The following is a 15747-nucleotide window of genomic DNA, read 5'->3' as shown; positions in this document are numbered from 1 at the left end:
GTGTGTGTGTGTGTGTGTGTGTGTGTGTGTGTGTGTACACAATTATGCTACTCTGCTTCAGTTCTCAGATCAAATGCCAACAAAAGCAACTCTTGAAATTTGAAGTGGCAAAACTTCAGCACTTTTCACAGTCTGATGTTTGTTTAGGATACAGTGCTACATTTCATTCATGTGTGGTGAACTGATTTCTCACTAAGGGCCAGGAGTGTGGCAGCAGGGAACTTAAGAGCTGACCAATTGGATATGATACAGAATTTAACTTTTACATTACACATATTATGCAATTTGTTTTTGTTCTTCAAAATAATCATATGGTATCCAAAGAAAGCATGAAGTACAGTGGGTAGTGATAATGCTGTATGACTATGACCACATACATTTAAATACAGTATATTACATTACATGGTTATCAGTATTGATGCTGTAGTGTGTAAGTAATATGTAGGTTTTTTTTTACTGAATTAGTTATTCTTACTATTACTGCAATGCCTTCATTAGTAGGAAAATGAATGCTCTAAAATGCAATTCCTTATACATGAATCCCCTTCTCAACAATGTAGTTGAAAAGTCACTTACTTGCAGATGCTTGATAAAGCTTTGTTAATGATGGGACATGAAGAAGACTTGTTTCATGGGCCACAATGGATAAAAACTGACTGTCTCCCTGCCACACTTAACATAGGTAACTTAGATAATAAGTGACATGAAGTTGCTTATCCTGACATTATATTGAAGAGTTATGGCCACTTTGGTACTTTGGTACTCAGCCAAATTCCACATATTGAGATTACCACAGGGTGCTGATATAGCCCTTTAGAGATAGATCATTTGGGAGGCAGACAGCAAGCAATGCTGTTCGCAGACACACCAGTGCTGAGATATGATCAACCTATTTTACAGCTCAGTTAAAACTACCTCATTGAGCAGGGCTTATCTGATTGTGTACATACCACTCACTGTTTTTCATCTTCCTACTGCCATTCACTGATTTATTAAGTCATCAACAGCTATTCTAGAGTTAAAGAGAAAGTGCTTTATATCTTTAATTCAAGGCAAGCAGGGTCATGTGTTAATAGCTAAGGAATGGGAACACAGTGTGTTATCACATGTCGCCACATCCTTAACCAGTTACAGCGTCAAAAGCCTTGGCAAGCTCTCAAAGCTCAACATGGTCTTTGATTGGCTGTACTTATTTTGATTCCCTTTTTAACTTGGCCTTTCTCACTGAGAGAGCAAGCACATGGTGCACACCTCCTACTCCATACTCACTAGAATTTTTTGAGCATGTGTGTTTTCTTTTCCAGGCCATCTCTCAACCACTTATTTCAGTCTAATGTAAGATTCACAGAAGAATATCTCCAGTCAATTTTCTTTAAAGATTCTTGGTGTTTTGATGATGGTGGTGGAGAGCGCCATCTAACATGTCTCAGAGGTGTTCATTTATCCTGACTGCGGAGGCCATAGCATATGATTAACATTATTTTCATTCTCTTCAAACCAATCAGTGACCCTTCGTGCCCTATGGATGGGGGGCATTGGATAGAAATGTTTCATCATAGGATGAAGGTAATTACTCAGAACAACTTGTATTGATTAGGAGTGACCCCTCCCTCTAAGCGAACAAGTGGACCTAAACCATGTAGAAGTCAACGATTCAGACCAGTACCAGTTTTTCCTATAATTTGTCCCATATCTTCAAGTAACAGGACACAATACAGGTAGTTGAACTTACAAGCACCTCAGATGCTCTTTCTCAAGTTAACCTGATTACTTCTGCCTTACCAGTGTTGTGTCAGTCTGAAGCTGATTACCATGTCTGAGACAGACTCTACACAACATATCTTATTGGATTTCAGTCTAAGTCTATCTTGTGTTTCAGTTGATTGTGTGCTATCCCACCCTCTTGGCTTGCTAGAGACAGATGCAATTTTATGAGGTTAGTAGACTGCCAAGTTTATCATCTACCTATCAAATGATATAACCATCTAGAAAAGACTATCCTTGTTGAGCTATAGGAATAGAAATAGTATATATGGGCAGAGATGGTTTCTGAGAAAGTGTTAAACAGATCATCTTGAATGTAACATAATTACTCTGCCAGGGGCTGAACAGTCCTCTAGTATAATGCTGCTGCATAATGTCTGCATCTATCTGTCCTGCAGCCCTCCACTTTACTCTCTTAGCTCTGTCTTTCTGTCTGACCCCTTTGCTTTGGCATGGCTTTGGACACTTTGCCAATCACTGATGGCAGTTGCAGCTTGAGGTCTGGGAAAGCTAAACATTACAGTTCAGTTTCAAAGCTGTCCAAAAATGCAGGTATGCAGTAAAGACCCTTTCAGATGTGTTTTCATTCAGCACAGTACATCCCAAGCCCAGCAAATCTGTATAGAGTAAATATCCTGTATGTTCAGTGGATCAGACAACTTCAAAGTGAACTGGCTTCCTGAGGCAGGACGAGGGTAACTGCATTAATTACTGACTTTCTAACAAAGTTATTCTTGTTCTCGTAAAAATATCAAAACAGCAGCATCAGGAAACCGCAACCCTCCAGGTCATCAACGCGTTCCAAATCAAATCAAAATTTCCATCGCATATTGGGGAGATGTGAACTGCATAAGAATAATTTTATAAATGCAGTATTAATGCATGTGTGTTTGAAAAGGGCTGTAATAACATAACTACCTTCTCAGCAGTATACTGTATTCATCACATCTAGTACTGTACCACACATTGAGAATGGCATGTGAGTTAGCTGTGCAATTATAGAATGGCAGAATTTCTCCACTCAGGAGTTTTGACTTGTGCAATGAAGGGCACTGAGGTGTTGCTGAAGGGATTGTGACTAACAAGTCAAGACCCCTGAGCCATGGCTTTAACACGGCAAATTACTCCAGAGGTATTTGTCACCTGAGGACGATTAAGGGAATAAAGATTCAGAGTTGAAATCCAGTCTAAAGAGTAAAGTATATGAAGGTTTAACCAGGTGGAATGAGTAGTATAGTCTGGGCACTAATTTCAAAGGACATGTAGAGTCCAGTCTTCTTGGCCTATTGGAGTCTATTTCAAGTCACATTTCAGCAAAATTTTATTAGAAAAAAAAAGTACAGATAGATGTCAAAATAACATCCACACTTGTGTCGGTGTTTAGCTCAGTGGGTAGAGCACCCGCCCCATGTGTTGAGGTTACAGTCCTCACTGCAGGCGACCCCGGTTGGAATCCTGCACCGAGCGGTCCTATCCTGCATGTCATTCCCCTCTCTCTGCCTCCAGTTTCCTGTCTCTCTCTACTTGTCTGTCCATTAATGGCAAAAAGCCTCAAAAAAACATACTTAAAAAATAATAATAACATCCACACTTGAGGTGTTATTAAATCAGATTTGTAAAGACAGCTTGTGTCATGGGAATATATTTCAACATATAAAAAAACATTTTAAGTAGCAGAAAAAATGGAAATTGTTGTTGAGTCACAGTTACCAACTAATTTGACCTGAGTAGTGTTGAAATAAGAATGGGGAAAGAAGATATTCAAGACTGCTAAAGATTACTGCTAAAGGTACCTACATTAGTAAATATCCATATAAAGATGGTATGCAAATATTTAATTATTGTTTTATTTAGATGAATTAGTAGTTGATTGTACTAGTAAATTATTTAATTTCTTATAATAAAACATCAAAAGGTTTCAGGTCATTTTATAGACATGTATATTCTCCAATTGGTATCCTGAACATTTAAATGTACCTCAAAAATAACACGGTCAGACATGAATAGATACATCCTACATTGTAGACCTCAATGACTAAATATTTTAGTTAACTCTTCATACAGAAGCCACTATTAATGTAATGTATATAACATGTTTCAAAGATTAGAAAGAACAGACTCAGCGGTTTGTTTGCTGTTGCACATGTGAGTCATACCATGGCTTGTGATGATTCCAGAAAGTGGCCTGGTATATTCGTGAACCAGCCAGTCTGTCCTGACTGCTGTGGTGGCTTTAACAGCCAAAGTCTTTCTGAGTATCACTTACTCCATGCAGCTACTCGTAAGGGATGGAGAGGCCAACTTGAATTCCACTGTGAGTCCCTGGATATTACTTTCATATCAGAGATAACACTCAAATACAAAGGAGAGAAAGAGCCAGCCAGACAAGAGAACAGTGTCAGAGATGGAAGGTGAGAGAGGACAGCTACCAAAAATGGTGAAGTGACGAAGCTAAAATTAAAGTATATGACATGTTTTCAAAAAGAAATGTGTGTTTGACAGGAGGGAGACTTTCCAATTGAGACCTAATCATCAATTAATCACACCAAATTTTACCAATGAATGGAGTGCTTGAAGTACTTGAAGGTAAAGGTTGTTGTTGTAGGTCCTACCTGTGTACTGATTTGTATTGATTTTCATTGTTTATTTATAAACACATCCTCACATTTTTTTGGCTAAGGAAAATTTAATGGATATACATGTGTATGTATTATGTAGGGGAAATGTTGATTAAGAGGATAGGGCTTTACCCTCACTAAAATATTCTTAGATTGGAAACACTACATTTTTAAATGGGTGAATGTCTTTCGGCACTCTGATGATTCAGTGAGTTAGACCAAAAAATATAGATTTAGGACTTATACATACACTTTTTAAAGTTAAGACTACTAAATTGACAAGTTAGGTGCTAGTTTAAACCTTAGAAATGTCATTAATATTCCCTCTGTTTAGTTGAAGGGTTAATATTAAAGGATGTTTGCATCAGTGAATACTCATATATTGATAAGGAATGGGATTCTCACTCAGATCCCACTCAGGAAAACATTTGAAAACCACTGTGAAGCTCAGCAGGAGGTAAATAAAGAAATAACAGATGAGTTGGGAAATATATTTTTTTGTTAAAATTGCAGTATACGTGTATAAAAAAAGAACATGGTAGAATTTTGCAGAAACAATGTTGACAGGGAAACCATGTCAATATAAAAAGAGTAGACTGCTACAGAGATGGAGATAATGAGCTAGAAGGGGCAGGACAGCCAGTTATGACTTCACTTGTCTGGCTCTGGGATGGGAACAAATGGAGCCTCTCTGGGTAATTAAGAGACACCCAGGCCTCACTAGGATATGCCAGGCAAATGGGAGAGAGGGAGCAGGAAGGGAAAGAGGGATTGAGAATGCAACCCTATTGTGTTTCATGGAGGGATTTGGACGGTGAGGCACTGGTCTTGCGGTCTGTCCTAAGGCCATGCTTTAGGTTCTGGTTACAACACCTGCCTCCAGCCACCCCCTTCAAGCCCTTCCCCCTGTAAAATGAGTTATCATATCAGACTCTTGCATTATGGAAATGTCCATGTGCATGTGGATTTGGGCAGGGAAATGTGTGGGAAAGGACAGTTTTAATAGCCCATGCTAATTGTGACCAGCCACGATGATGTCATGGCAGTGTTTATATATGTAGCGATGGTGAGAAGCAGGTGACACTGGCAGGACAGGGTGGACTCTGTTTTGGCTGATGTAATTGTGCCTGATTGAGCTGTACTTTGGATCATTGTATTTGCAGTTAGGTCACTGCCTTCATGTGGCTGTTGAGAATTGCAGTAGTATGGCTAATAACTGTCTAGTTTCAGGGGTAATTTCTCAAGAATTACTGTGTGTGCATGTACATGTGTGTGAATGGCTGTGGGTTTTGCATGTTGGCATTGTAATATGCAAGTGCATGCATATATATTTCATGTTTGTGGACATGCGTTTACATATGTATATCTTGACAGCACTTGACAACATGTGTGCAATTGTATAAGTCAAAGATATCATATTTAGCAAAGATTGTATTTATAGCAGGAAACTTGAATTCTACCTTCTACCTTCTCACCCTCCCATGGTGCCTCTTCTGTCTCCCAGTGGAGTTATGGCATGTCTATCTATGTGCATACTCAGGGCACTATACATATACTCACACATACTCATGCACCACAATATAGAATCATATAAATATCTGATAGGATAAAAGACTCATCTTATCCAAACTGAGATCTTGAAATTCCCTTTCACTTCCATGTCTTGTGATATGCTTGATACAATGTGTCACCACTGACTTGAAAATAATAATAATTAAGAAAAAAATATGAAATGATTTATAAACAAGTTAATATATATGGTATGTGTCCATGTCTGCTTCACTTTCCCAGATGTGGATCTGTTAGTTTGTAAGCATCAGGGTCCATCCTGCTGCACCCGGAAGATGGAGGAGAGCTACCAGTTTGCTGTAAAACGAGAAACGCTCCACAACATTCACTCCTACAGCTATGAGCTCGAGCACATCCTCTCAGGCCACTCAGATGCCTTCCAGGGTAAGTGCTGAGACAAAAGTGGGCAAGCTGGGGCTGCATGGCTTGGGTTAGATGGGATTGGGTTAGATGTGGTTGCTGATGGTGGACACGAAAGAGATGTTAAGAGACAGTGGTTGGTAGGTTGTTATTTCTGGTACATTCTGTTCTTACCACTGCCTGGGACTGATATATCAGAATGTTAGCTTCTGCAAAGTATTTAATTTGAAAACTTTTCCCAGCTTTTTGCTGACTGATAACTGAACATATGACCTTTAGTTGAATCCAAATCCAGAAAGAAACTGCTAAATAACTTTGTATTTGTTTTCTTGCTTGCAAATGTTCCCCAGGACATGGAAGCTGGTGTGCAGGCAATGTGTGTAATTCTAAAAAATGGGCATGGCTTCACTCCCCCCCTCTTCCCTTCCTCTGTGGGTTTGGCAGCAACAGGCCTGTTGAGAAGGATCAGCGAGGTTAGGCAGGGAAAAAGAGGGTATACAGGCCTTTTTCTCGGCCTTTACCGTTTGGTAGAAGATGGTCTGCTTTGTCATTATCTGATCCTGCTGTCAGTACAGCAAAACAATTACTGGAACCCTTGAAAAAAATGATGCTACTTCTGGGGAGTGAAACAATCTGTGCACTGTTATTATTTTAGTTTGCATTCTGTTTGTTTGGTGTTTATTTCTTGGTGTATTTTTAGTCGTGCCGCCACTTTGGTAGCCTGGTCAGTTCATATGTCTGAGTTCCGGATAAACAAGGCTCTGCTGTAGATACAAAGCCTGTTTCAGCAAGGTCTTGCCTGCCAAAGGGTTTTGTACTACACCCAGCTGAATAAAGCAGTACAGTATAGTCGCCCAAACTTGTAATCCTTCTTTCTCTGGTAATTGCAGTGTCATTTTTATAATTTTATTTTCCAAAACAGACAATTTGTCCTCCCCAAAACCTCCAACACAATCCCACAGGATTGGAGACATGCTTCAAATGTTTTTAATGTTACATGAGTTTCTGTACCATGCAATTAGTTTTATAAGGCAATGGACAGCTTAGATGCAAGCCAACACTACTGGTATTGGTCTCCAATATGGAAAACTAATATCATATGTGAATGGATGCTGTAATAGAGAATGACGTAGGTCAGAAAACAGTAATGGAGAATTTATTATTTTCAGACGTTGTCATGGAAATTATTACTGTCATGTTTTACTTGTACATGTCATCTGGATATCAGGATATATGAGTGGTACACAGTGTCCTTCATCCTACAAATGAACTGAAATGTGAAATTACAGTCACTTCAAACATAATTATAGGTGCCTATGTAGGTGTTTACACCGACCTGGAGATAAGCCTTTTGCAGCTTTGTTACAAGCAGGTTACGTGAATAGAAGTAACTGTGTTAGAATAGTGTTTCTGGTATTCATCCACTTCATCATCATTAAGATCTTTCCCTTCTTACCTCATGTCTGAGCCTGTCTAGAGAATGAAGATCAGGTGTTCCACATGTCCAGAAAAGGCCAAGATGGAAAATAACAATGGAATAACAATAGATACTGAAGTATGATGGTGCCGAAAATGATGATGTCACAAGTCCTCAATTTGCAAGGCCTTCTAAGGACAGTCTCTGTGCTGTCTGAGTGCCTCGAGAGGAATGTGAAGTAGCAAGTGGCTCATATACCGCATGAAGTAATGAGTATATGACTTTGGCTGATACCATTGATACTGTTATTCACACATTGGATAGTGGAAAATTGTTAGCGAGTAGCTTTCTTGTCCTAGCCCTAATGGTTCGTGTCTGCTCAGTTGCACCACATGCAGTTCAACAGAGCCAGTTGTCTGCAGGCTAAAGAACTGCTGCTCTTCATCTGTTAATCTGTTGTTTATTTGATCATTCTTTCATGATGGAACCAAGGTTTTCTGTACAGCTTTCAGTCTGCCTGTCATTCATTTCATACCATGAATCTGGCAACCACAAGTCCTACTTTATAAACGTCTGTGTGTGTGTGTGTCTGTGTGCATTTGTTTTTTCCTGAGTATTTTTCTTGATACAATGTAGCTTTTATTGTTTTAACTCAAAACCACTTTTGCTGATTGTTGAGATTTAGCAAAAAAGCATGTCCATTAGAAGATAGATGGTGTATGTATGTGTGTGTGACTGAATGTATGTGTGTTTTTGTTGGCCTGCCCTTATTTTTACAGCCCTAAAGGCTCTTATGTGTTTTGTCATGAGTGGGAGTTGTCATGTCATGAATATGACCCCATAAGCAAAGACCACATTCATGAATGCTGATGGGCTCCTTTTCACAAAATCATTATTCTGATACTGTATTAATATGATACAATCAGTTTATTTTTACATTACCAAATTAACTACAAACCTTTAGGCATTCTCCTGATGTTGCTATCACCTTTTACCCTGTGACTACCATACCCTAAGTCCTGCAGGCACATTAATCTTTTCACCCTCTTCCTCTTTGGTATCTCATCCCTGCTGACAATGTCTATTCTGTCTGCCCCTCTGGTCTTCTCTCTCCCTCCCAACACACAGACAAGCAGACTCTCCTAATCCATGCCATAGTAGATAGGTAATGAGTGTTGGGGCCTGATGGTGGGTAGGTGTCAACCACAGAGCCCAGTCTAAGCTGGGGCAGCTTAGAGTTGCCATCATAGGCTTTGGCCTGTCAACTTGTTCTAGCCAATCAGATCTGTAGTAATCTAACTGGCTGCACACCTCTCTGTGGCCTCCGGATTGGCTGAGAGAAAGTTGAACAGATGGACTGGCTGCCAGAATATGTTTGTATCTTTGTTTGTCTAGTTAAGCTGTAAAAACACTTTTAGTGAATTCCAACAGAGCCCTCATTTAAAATACTTATATACTAATACTTTGTGAACTGAACTTGTTGGCAAACTTTTCTGCTGGCGTGTCTGATCTGTGAACGACAGGTGGGAATGATAAACAGGAGAGTAAGTATGGGGGGGGAAGGCTGTGAGGTGTGTTTAGGTGTGTGTGTGTGTGTGTGTGTGTGTGTGTGTGTGTTGTGTGTGTCAGCATGACCACCTCAGGCCTAAAGTTGTCCTCACAGGAGTTAACAAATGCTCTTTAGAGAAATGTCTTGTCTTGACCTAGATAGTTCTCTATCATCAGTGAAAGTGCATTGCATTTAAAACTTTAGGTGTCCTTCAATGAAGCGACAAAGAGTACACTTGCAAGAGTGCAACAGAGTGAGAGAGAGAGAGAGACAGAGAGAGAAAGAGACCATGACAAGGACGGTGCCTTTCCTCATTGAGGTGACATAATTAGCTGATCCTTGTCTCATCATCCTAGAACTCTCCAGACCCTGTTTCCTGGGAGACAGTCTTTGTGTGAGTGTATGGAAGAGACAAAGTGATCGAAACAACGACCTAAGGCAAAGGGAAACTTTGAGCTGTTAATGGCAGAATGCAAAAAAAGAGGAGTCAGGGAGGTGAGAATTGGTTAAGGAAGAACAAAAGAAACCCTGGTTGTCTGGTTGGTTGGTGTTTCGCCCCCTGTGACTGTTTGTCTCCCCGGGATTTCACAGGTGGTTGAGTTCAACCTACTGTAATTGTCTCTTTACCCCTTAGGGATTAGCAGCCTGCCTGATTGCTTGTTTGGAGACAGTAGGCAGTTTGTTCTATGTTTGCTTTCCTTTTTTCTTTTTTTTTTGCACCCCTACCTCAAGTCTCTCATTCACCCTCTAGGTATAGACATACAAGGATACTTAGCTTTATTGTTTGTAAGCCACCACCAGATGAAACTTTCTTCACTTTGACTGTCAGGATCATCCGTGGCTCACAGAACACATCCTATATAAAGGCAACTGTCTATTTTATTAAACAGTGATGATTTATATGTGCATGTATGCACAATTTGTGTAGACGTGTGTCTTTATATATGTCTGCAAGTGATAGGTGTGATGAATCACTTGGCTGTCGTGTTCTATTGTCATTCTTTCATCAGACACAGAGCTTTTTATCTTTATTACAATCTCTACATTTGTCTGGAAGTTCCCTCACTCATTTTGCCTGTGATCTTTTTAGCCTATCCTCACTCACATCATAGTGCTTTTTTTTCTTCTCCCACCATGCCTGCATGTATTTTTCTCTGCAGATGTTTTGACCGACAGAGTTATTGCTCTAGAGGCTGATGCTTGGACACAGGATGACATTGCACTGCACCATGAGCTCATGCTCAAATTAGGGAAGATATCCGGAATCCATCCCTACATGTCTCATTTAATCATACAGGGTGGAGAGGAAACGTGTTTATGGACCTAATAGTGGAGCGAATGCATTGTGTATTTAAGTGTGAATGTGTGAGTGTCTTCAGAATGTTTATGTTTAAACAACGCCTTTCTAGTCTCCAAAGTAGACATGACACATACTGTAAGGGCAGGATGAGTTTCCCTCAGAGTTTGCAGGACTTGGGCTCACTGGGAAAAAGAAGGAAAGAACAAAGGAAAGGAGGGAGCAGAGAGGGGAAAAGCTCAAAGCCTCTTGCAGTCATGAAGTCACACTCAAAGCTTCCTTAATTACCTCTGCTTTTCATCTGCCCCTCTCACCTTAGCATGAATGTGTGAGAACCCAAAGGAGTAGGGAGTTGGGCCTAAAGAGAGAAAATGGGAAGGAGGGAGGGCTGATGGTCAAAGCATATTTCAGTGAAAGTGTGCACAGGTGTGTTTGACTGTGGTTTTATCAGGATTGTGTGTGTGTGTGTGTGTGTGTGTGTGTGTGTGTGTGTGTGTGTGTGTGTGTGTGTGTGTGTTTGTGTTTGTGTGTGTGTGTGTGTGTGTGTGTGTGTGTGTTAAAGAATGTTGATTCATCAGGTTTTTGACCTCAAGATCCACTCTGCACTGCTGATCATTCTCCCTCTTTCTTCCTGGGTGTCTCTCTGTCTGTGGCCCATGCTTTGTCGGTATTGGTTGCTTAACAAGGGCATTATGGTACTAGGATGGGCACCATGCCAACTTGCTTGCTGGCATGTGCACTGCAGGAAACCATCATGTCTCAAAGATAACCCATCTGCAAAGAGCATGCTCAACAGAATAAAACTATAAACACAAAAATCTCCCCCATTTTCTTCACCCCAAAAGTTTCCTTTCATTTTTTTCTTTGCTGTTTCATCTGCTGACTTACCAACCATACACCTGCAATAAATGTCTAAACTATTATGAAATCTGTGTTGATTAGCCCGCTGCCAGAAAGTACATCCATAATTTTACATCACTAAGAAAAAAAGAAAATCAAATCAAGATAAATACCCCTTTATTCCTTGCCCACACCATCTCTTCTCACATGGAATGATCTTCTGTCACAAGCTCACAATTGAAATTTCTGGCATGGCCTTTCCACTAGCCTCAACAAACACTCTTAGTGTAGACTAAGCTTCATCAGTCTTACTACTATTGTATGAGCACAATAAGCTTGATGTCCAGGAAGTTTCTTAGTAATCAGATAGAGTCGCATCTCCCGGGGCTTGTTCTCTGTCCAAGAGAATTTGGATTTTCTGGAACACAATCTGTCTGTCTGGCTGATGGGATTTGTACTCCACTGCTGCTGATTGGTCCAGGCTGGCCTTTCCTGTATCCTGTCTGAGTCCGCTACACCCGTTCTCCCCAGACTGATCCCACAAGCCATAAAATGTGTGTAGGCATGTGTGTAAGTATGAGATGCAGACGTCTCTGTGTGTGTGTATGTGTGTGTGTATAACAGCAGGCAATTAAAATTCTTATCAGAAAATCTCAGATGAACCCGCAAAACTATACAATAGTTCCCCTTTTGTTCAAATTTCCACATACCTACCTTTACTCAGTGTAATAAAAGGAGTTATTGCTAAGGGAAATGATGGTAGCCAAAATAAGGTCATGCTAGGAGAATTGAGTGAGTACTGGCGAGAGTAGTCGAACATGTCAGTGAGGGAGAGCTGCTTCCATCAGACACCTGTGGGAGAACAGGGCGTGTGCTTAATATGTGCTTTTAATGCATAAGTGGATGAGCATCTTGATATACATGTCTCTGTGTAATGTGTGACTCACATTGTTACTTCAGCCCAAAGTAGGTTGGATTTGGCAGCCTTCCTCCCATCTTTCCCCACCAACTCACTTCATCAGTCCCCCATTCAAGTCCACTTACTTTGCTCATTACACCCTGTGTTGGACTCTCTTCTGCCGCTTCTCCTCCTCTCTCCTTGCCTCTGTGGCTCCTAGCACACCATTAAGGAGTCCCTACAGTAGGCTTCATTCACTGATCCTCCAGTCATTCATCCATTTCCAGAGGACCAGAGAAGTAGGTACAACAAATGAGAGAAATGGAGAGAACAAAATGTTACTCTGGCCCTTCCCAGCCTTGTCCTGCTTATACGATCCATGATGGATCTATTTGAACAGAAGGTTCACATTGGTCTGCTCTTAAATCATCCACAACAAAATTGATCACTAGCAAATGTGCAATACTTAAGTTGGATTCAGTAATATCATGGAATTTGCCCTTTACAAATATTTTTTATGTATTGATGATTGATGAATTTTCCTTTCAAATGGTGGAAGCATTTTTGTGTTTTTAATGGCAGAAGGGATTAAGCCTAATAAAAAAGTAGTCATGGCCCATAATTGAAACAATCCATAAGTGATCCTCTGTATGCCTGATTCATAATAAAGCTGAAAAATGAAAACAGGGGTCACACCTGCTGAGAAAAGTGGAAAATTCTTCATTAGACTCCCTTTCATCTCAGATTCCTTTCACACCTCGGAATCCATTCAAGGGTCCGTTTCATGTTAATCATATGTTAGCCTAAAAGTTTCCTTTTTGCCTTCACAGGCTGTCAGCATCAAGTTTTCACTTACATCAGGGGTTATTACAAGGGTTTTTTTGCTTATCGCAAATCACAGGCTGTCATTAATATGGCCACATTTCGAAGGAAATGCCTCCAGTCTATTAAATTCACTTTGTAATTATTCAGTCTGAAGAATAATGAACCTCAGCCAGCTGATTTGATTTTGGAATCTACAATTTCCTTGTGAATGTGCATATTTTACAATGTTCCAGGCTACAAAACTAAATGTTATTCCTAAGCTGAATCTCCGGGGGGAAAACATGTGTATGTAGCAGTCATTATAAGAAGTAAAGAAGATATGAACCAAGCAGGGAACTCCCACTCTGAAAAGTGAAGCCAATGCGGAAGCAATTCCACTGGCTCCAAAAAGTTCTCACTTGATTTATTACTTCAGTAAACACTTTCCTAGTGAGTTTGTCTCAGTCGTGAATTTCTTTATCATGCATCATGATGTTCATTTTGTAAATGTTGGTCTCATTCAGAGTTAAACATGATAAAGCAGGGTATGCTTTTGGGCATGTATATGTTGTGTTTGACAAGTCACTACCATGGCAATGATGTTGGTAAGGCAAAATAACAAAGGTGCAGACTCATAGTATGGTTATTTATTTGTTGTGTACTGTGAATGCACTGTCCATGTTGTGTGTTGTCTGTATGAGTTGATTTGGTGGGAAATTAGTTTCCCATTAGGGATTAATAAAGCTGTCTGGTCTAGTCTAGTATTCCTACTGCCCCACTTGTGCAGCTGGCATACTTCTTGTTGTAGTTATCAGTGGGTGCAAAAGCTTTTTGTGTGTGGCATCCTGCACTGTGCCTTAGCACTACACTATATCAAAAAGGAAACTGTGATTTATATACCAATAAACAAAAGAGACATGGGGGGTCAGTGTAGACCTGTGCCCCTCTTAATGCAGAGGACCAGAGGTGCTGTCCATCAGTCTGTCAACAGTCTTCCCCAGGCTGGCCTTCGGCATACCCCCCTTTATGGTATTAGCCATTTGAACACTCCTCCCTCCCTTCCCTGCTCTTCTCTTGGCCCCTCACCCTCTGCCCCAGTGTTCTGTCTCCTCTGTCCCCGTCCTCTCGTCTGCTCATTCCCCTGCTTCGATCATGTTTCCCTACTTTGGCCAGAGCAGAGAGCAGTGATCACCCTCTGCCCAATCTCCTCCTCCTCACCTCCGCCTTTCCACCACATAATAGCCCAGTGCACCCTGAATGCCCCTGGCATCTGTGGAATTGTTTATGTTTCAGGGTTTTGATATAGCTGGGCTGCCTTTTTAATTACTGGAATGCTGATGGAGTGACGGGGATCTTGCTTCTCCACTCTCTCTGTTCCTCCTCCTCTTCCTCCTCAGCCTCCTTGTGTCATCTCTCTTAAGCTCATTATCCCACCTGTTAGCCCACTGATAGGACAAGGCAAGCAAATTGGGGGCAGGGGTTAGCTGCAATATATGAACACACATTTGCGATTGCATGTGTAGGTTTTCTAAGGAGCTTGTAGAGCTACAGTGTTTTTGGCAGGAGTGCAGCTCTCCAGTTCTTGCAGGTCAAATTTGAGTGAACAGCATATCTGTACCCATCGATGAGTCATGCTCCCACTTGAGACTTTAGATGTGGGTTTTTGCCACACAAGTATGATGAATCAACCGATTGATTCATTGACTTATTAATAGTTTATTACCATTAAACTGTTTGCTGAAAGGTTAGAGGCTGGGATATTGTATGACATTGCAGCTCTCTCTTGTAACCTAAGATGACCAGTGCTGCGTGGGAGATCTTTCTATGTGCAGTATTCCTACTAATTAAAACAAGGATATGTAATATACACACGTGTCACTATGTCACATATCTGTGTGGTGACCTGTCTGAAACCCAAGCCTGTGGCAGGATTAAAATGCTTTGCCTGAGAACTTCGTTGGTCAGATCCAGTCAGGACGGATTGCCAAGATATGGCCCACAGCTCCATGGTATGAGAACAGTGTCTCCTACCTCATTATCACAATATTAATCCATCTCCAGGCACGCGCAAGCATGCACATATACACACATAAATACACACATACCTCATATGCACATATAGACCTACATGCTAGCAAGCACACAGACTCAATCACATACCTGCACTCACTAAAATGCACTCTCACCACAGAACAGTTACATTTCCTCACCTAGTGCTATTTCACTGTTTATATTTATATATATATATATATGCACATGTGAAGTAAGGACAACATCTTAAAACTTATTTTTATGTTTTTACTGTTTACCTATTGTGTAATTTAGCTGGCATGAATGTATATACATTATAATTACAATTTTAGTTTTAATTTCAAGTATAGTTGGAAATAACGTAATTTTCAAACAAATTATGTTCAGATTTCTTTCAGTTTTCCTCAAATTAAGTTTCCCCTCTGGAATTAATAATTAGTTGCTTTTGATCACAGAACAGGCAATATCATGCCCAAAATTTTGACATGGTTGATTTTAGTTCAAAGGTAAAATAAAGAAAACACATGTTTGATATATGTTTTAAATATATGTAAAATTTAACTGGACATGCTAGCATTGGTTGATTCTGGGGGGCTGTCA

At 40.4% G+C, this 15747-nt stretch overlaps 2 protein-coding genes across 2 annotated transcripts in view; both read left to right on the top strand.

The window, feature by feature from the left end:
* The window catches only part of gpc5c (glypican 5c), a 98177-nt gene that overhangs the window by 2582 nt on the left and 79848 nt on the right, over positions 1-15747 (top strand). Inside the window, exon 2 of the mRNA XM_053330010.1 lies at positions 6174-6335. Within this exon, the coding sequence (XP_053185985.1) occupies positions 6174-6335 (162 nt within the window). The remainder of the gene's footprint in view (positions 1-6173; positions 6336-15747) is intronic.
* Positions 1-15747, top strand: part of rc3h1b (ring finger and CCCH-type domains 1b) — a 251292-nt gene that overhangs the window by 180185 nt on the left and 55360 nt on the right. The window lies entirely within an intron of this gene.

The sequence above is a fragment of the Scomber japonicus genome, chromosome 12, assembly GCF_027409825.1.
Source record: "Scomber japonicus isolate fScoJap1 chromosome 12, fScoJap1.pri, whole genome shotgun sequence".
In the NCBI taxonomy this organism is placed as follows: Eukaryota; Metazoa; Chordata; class Actinopteri; order Scombriformes; family Scombridae; genus Scomber; species Scomber japonicus.
The sequence above is the reverse complement of the archived record's forward strand: the minus strand, read 5'-3'. Positions and strand labels throughout refer to the sequence as shown.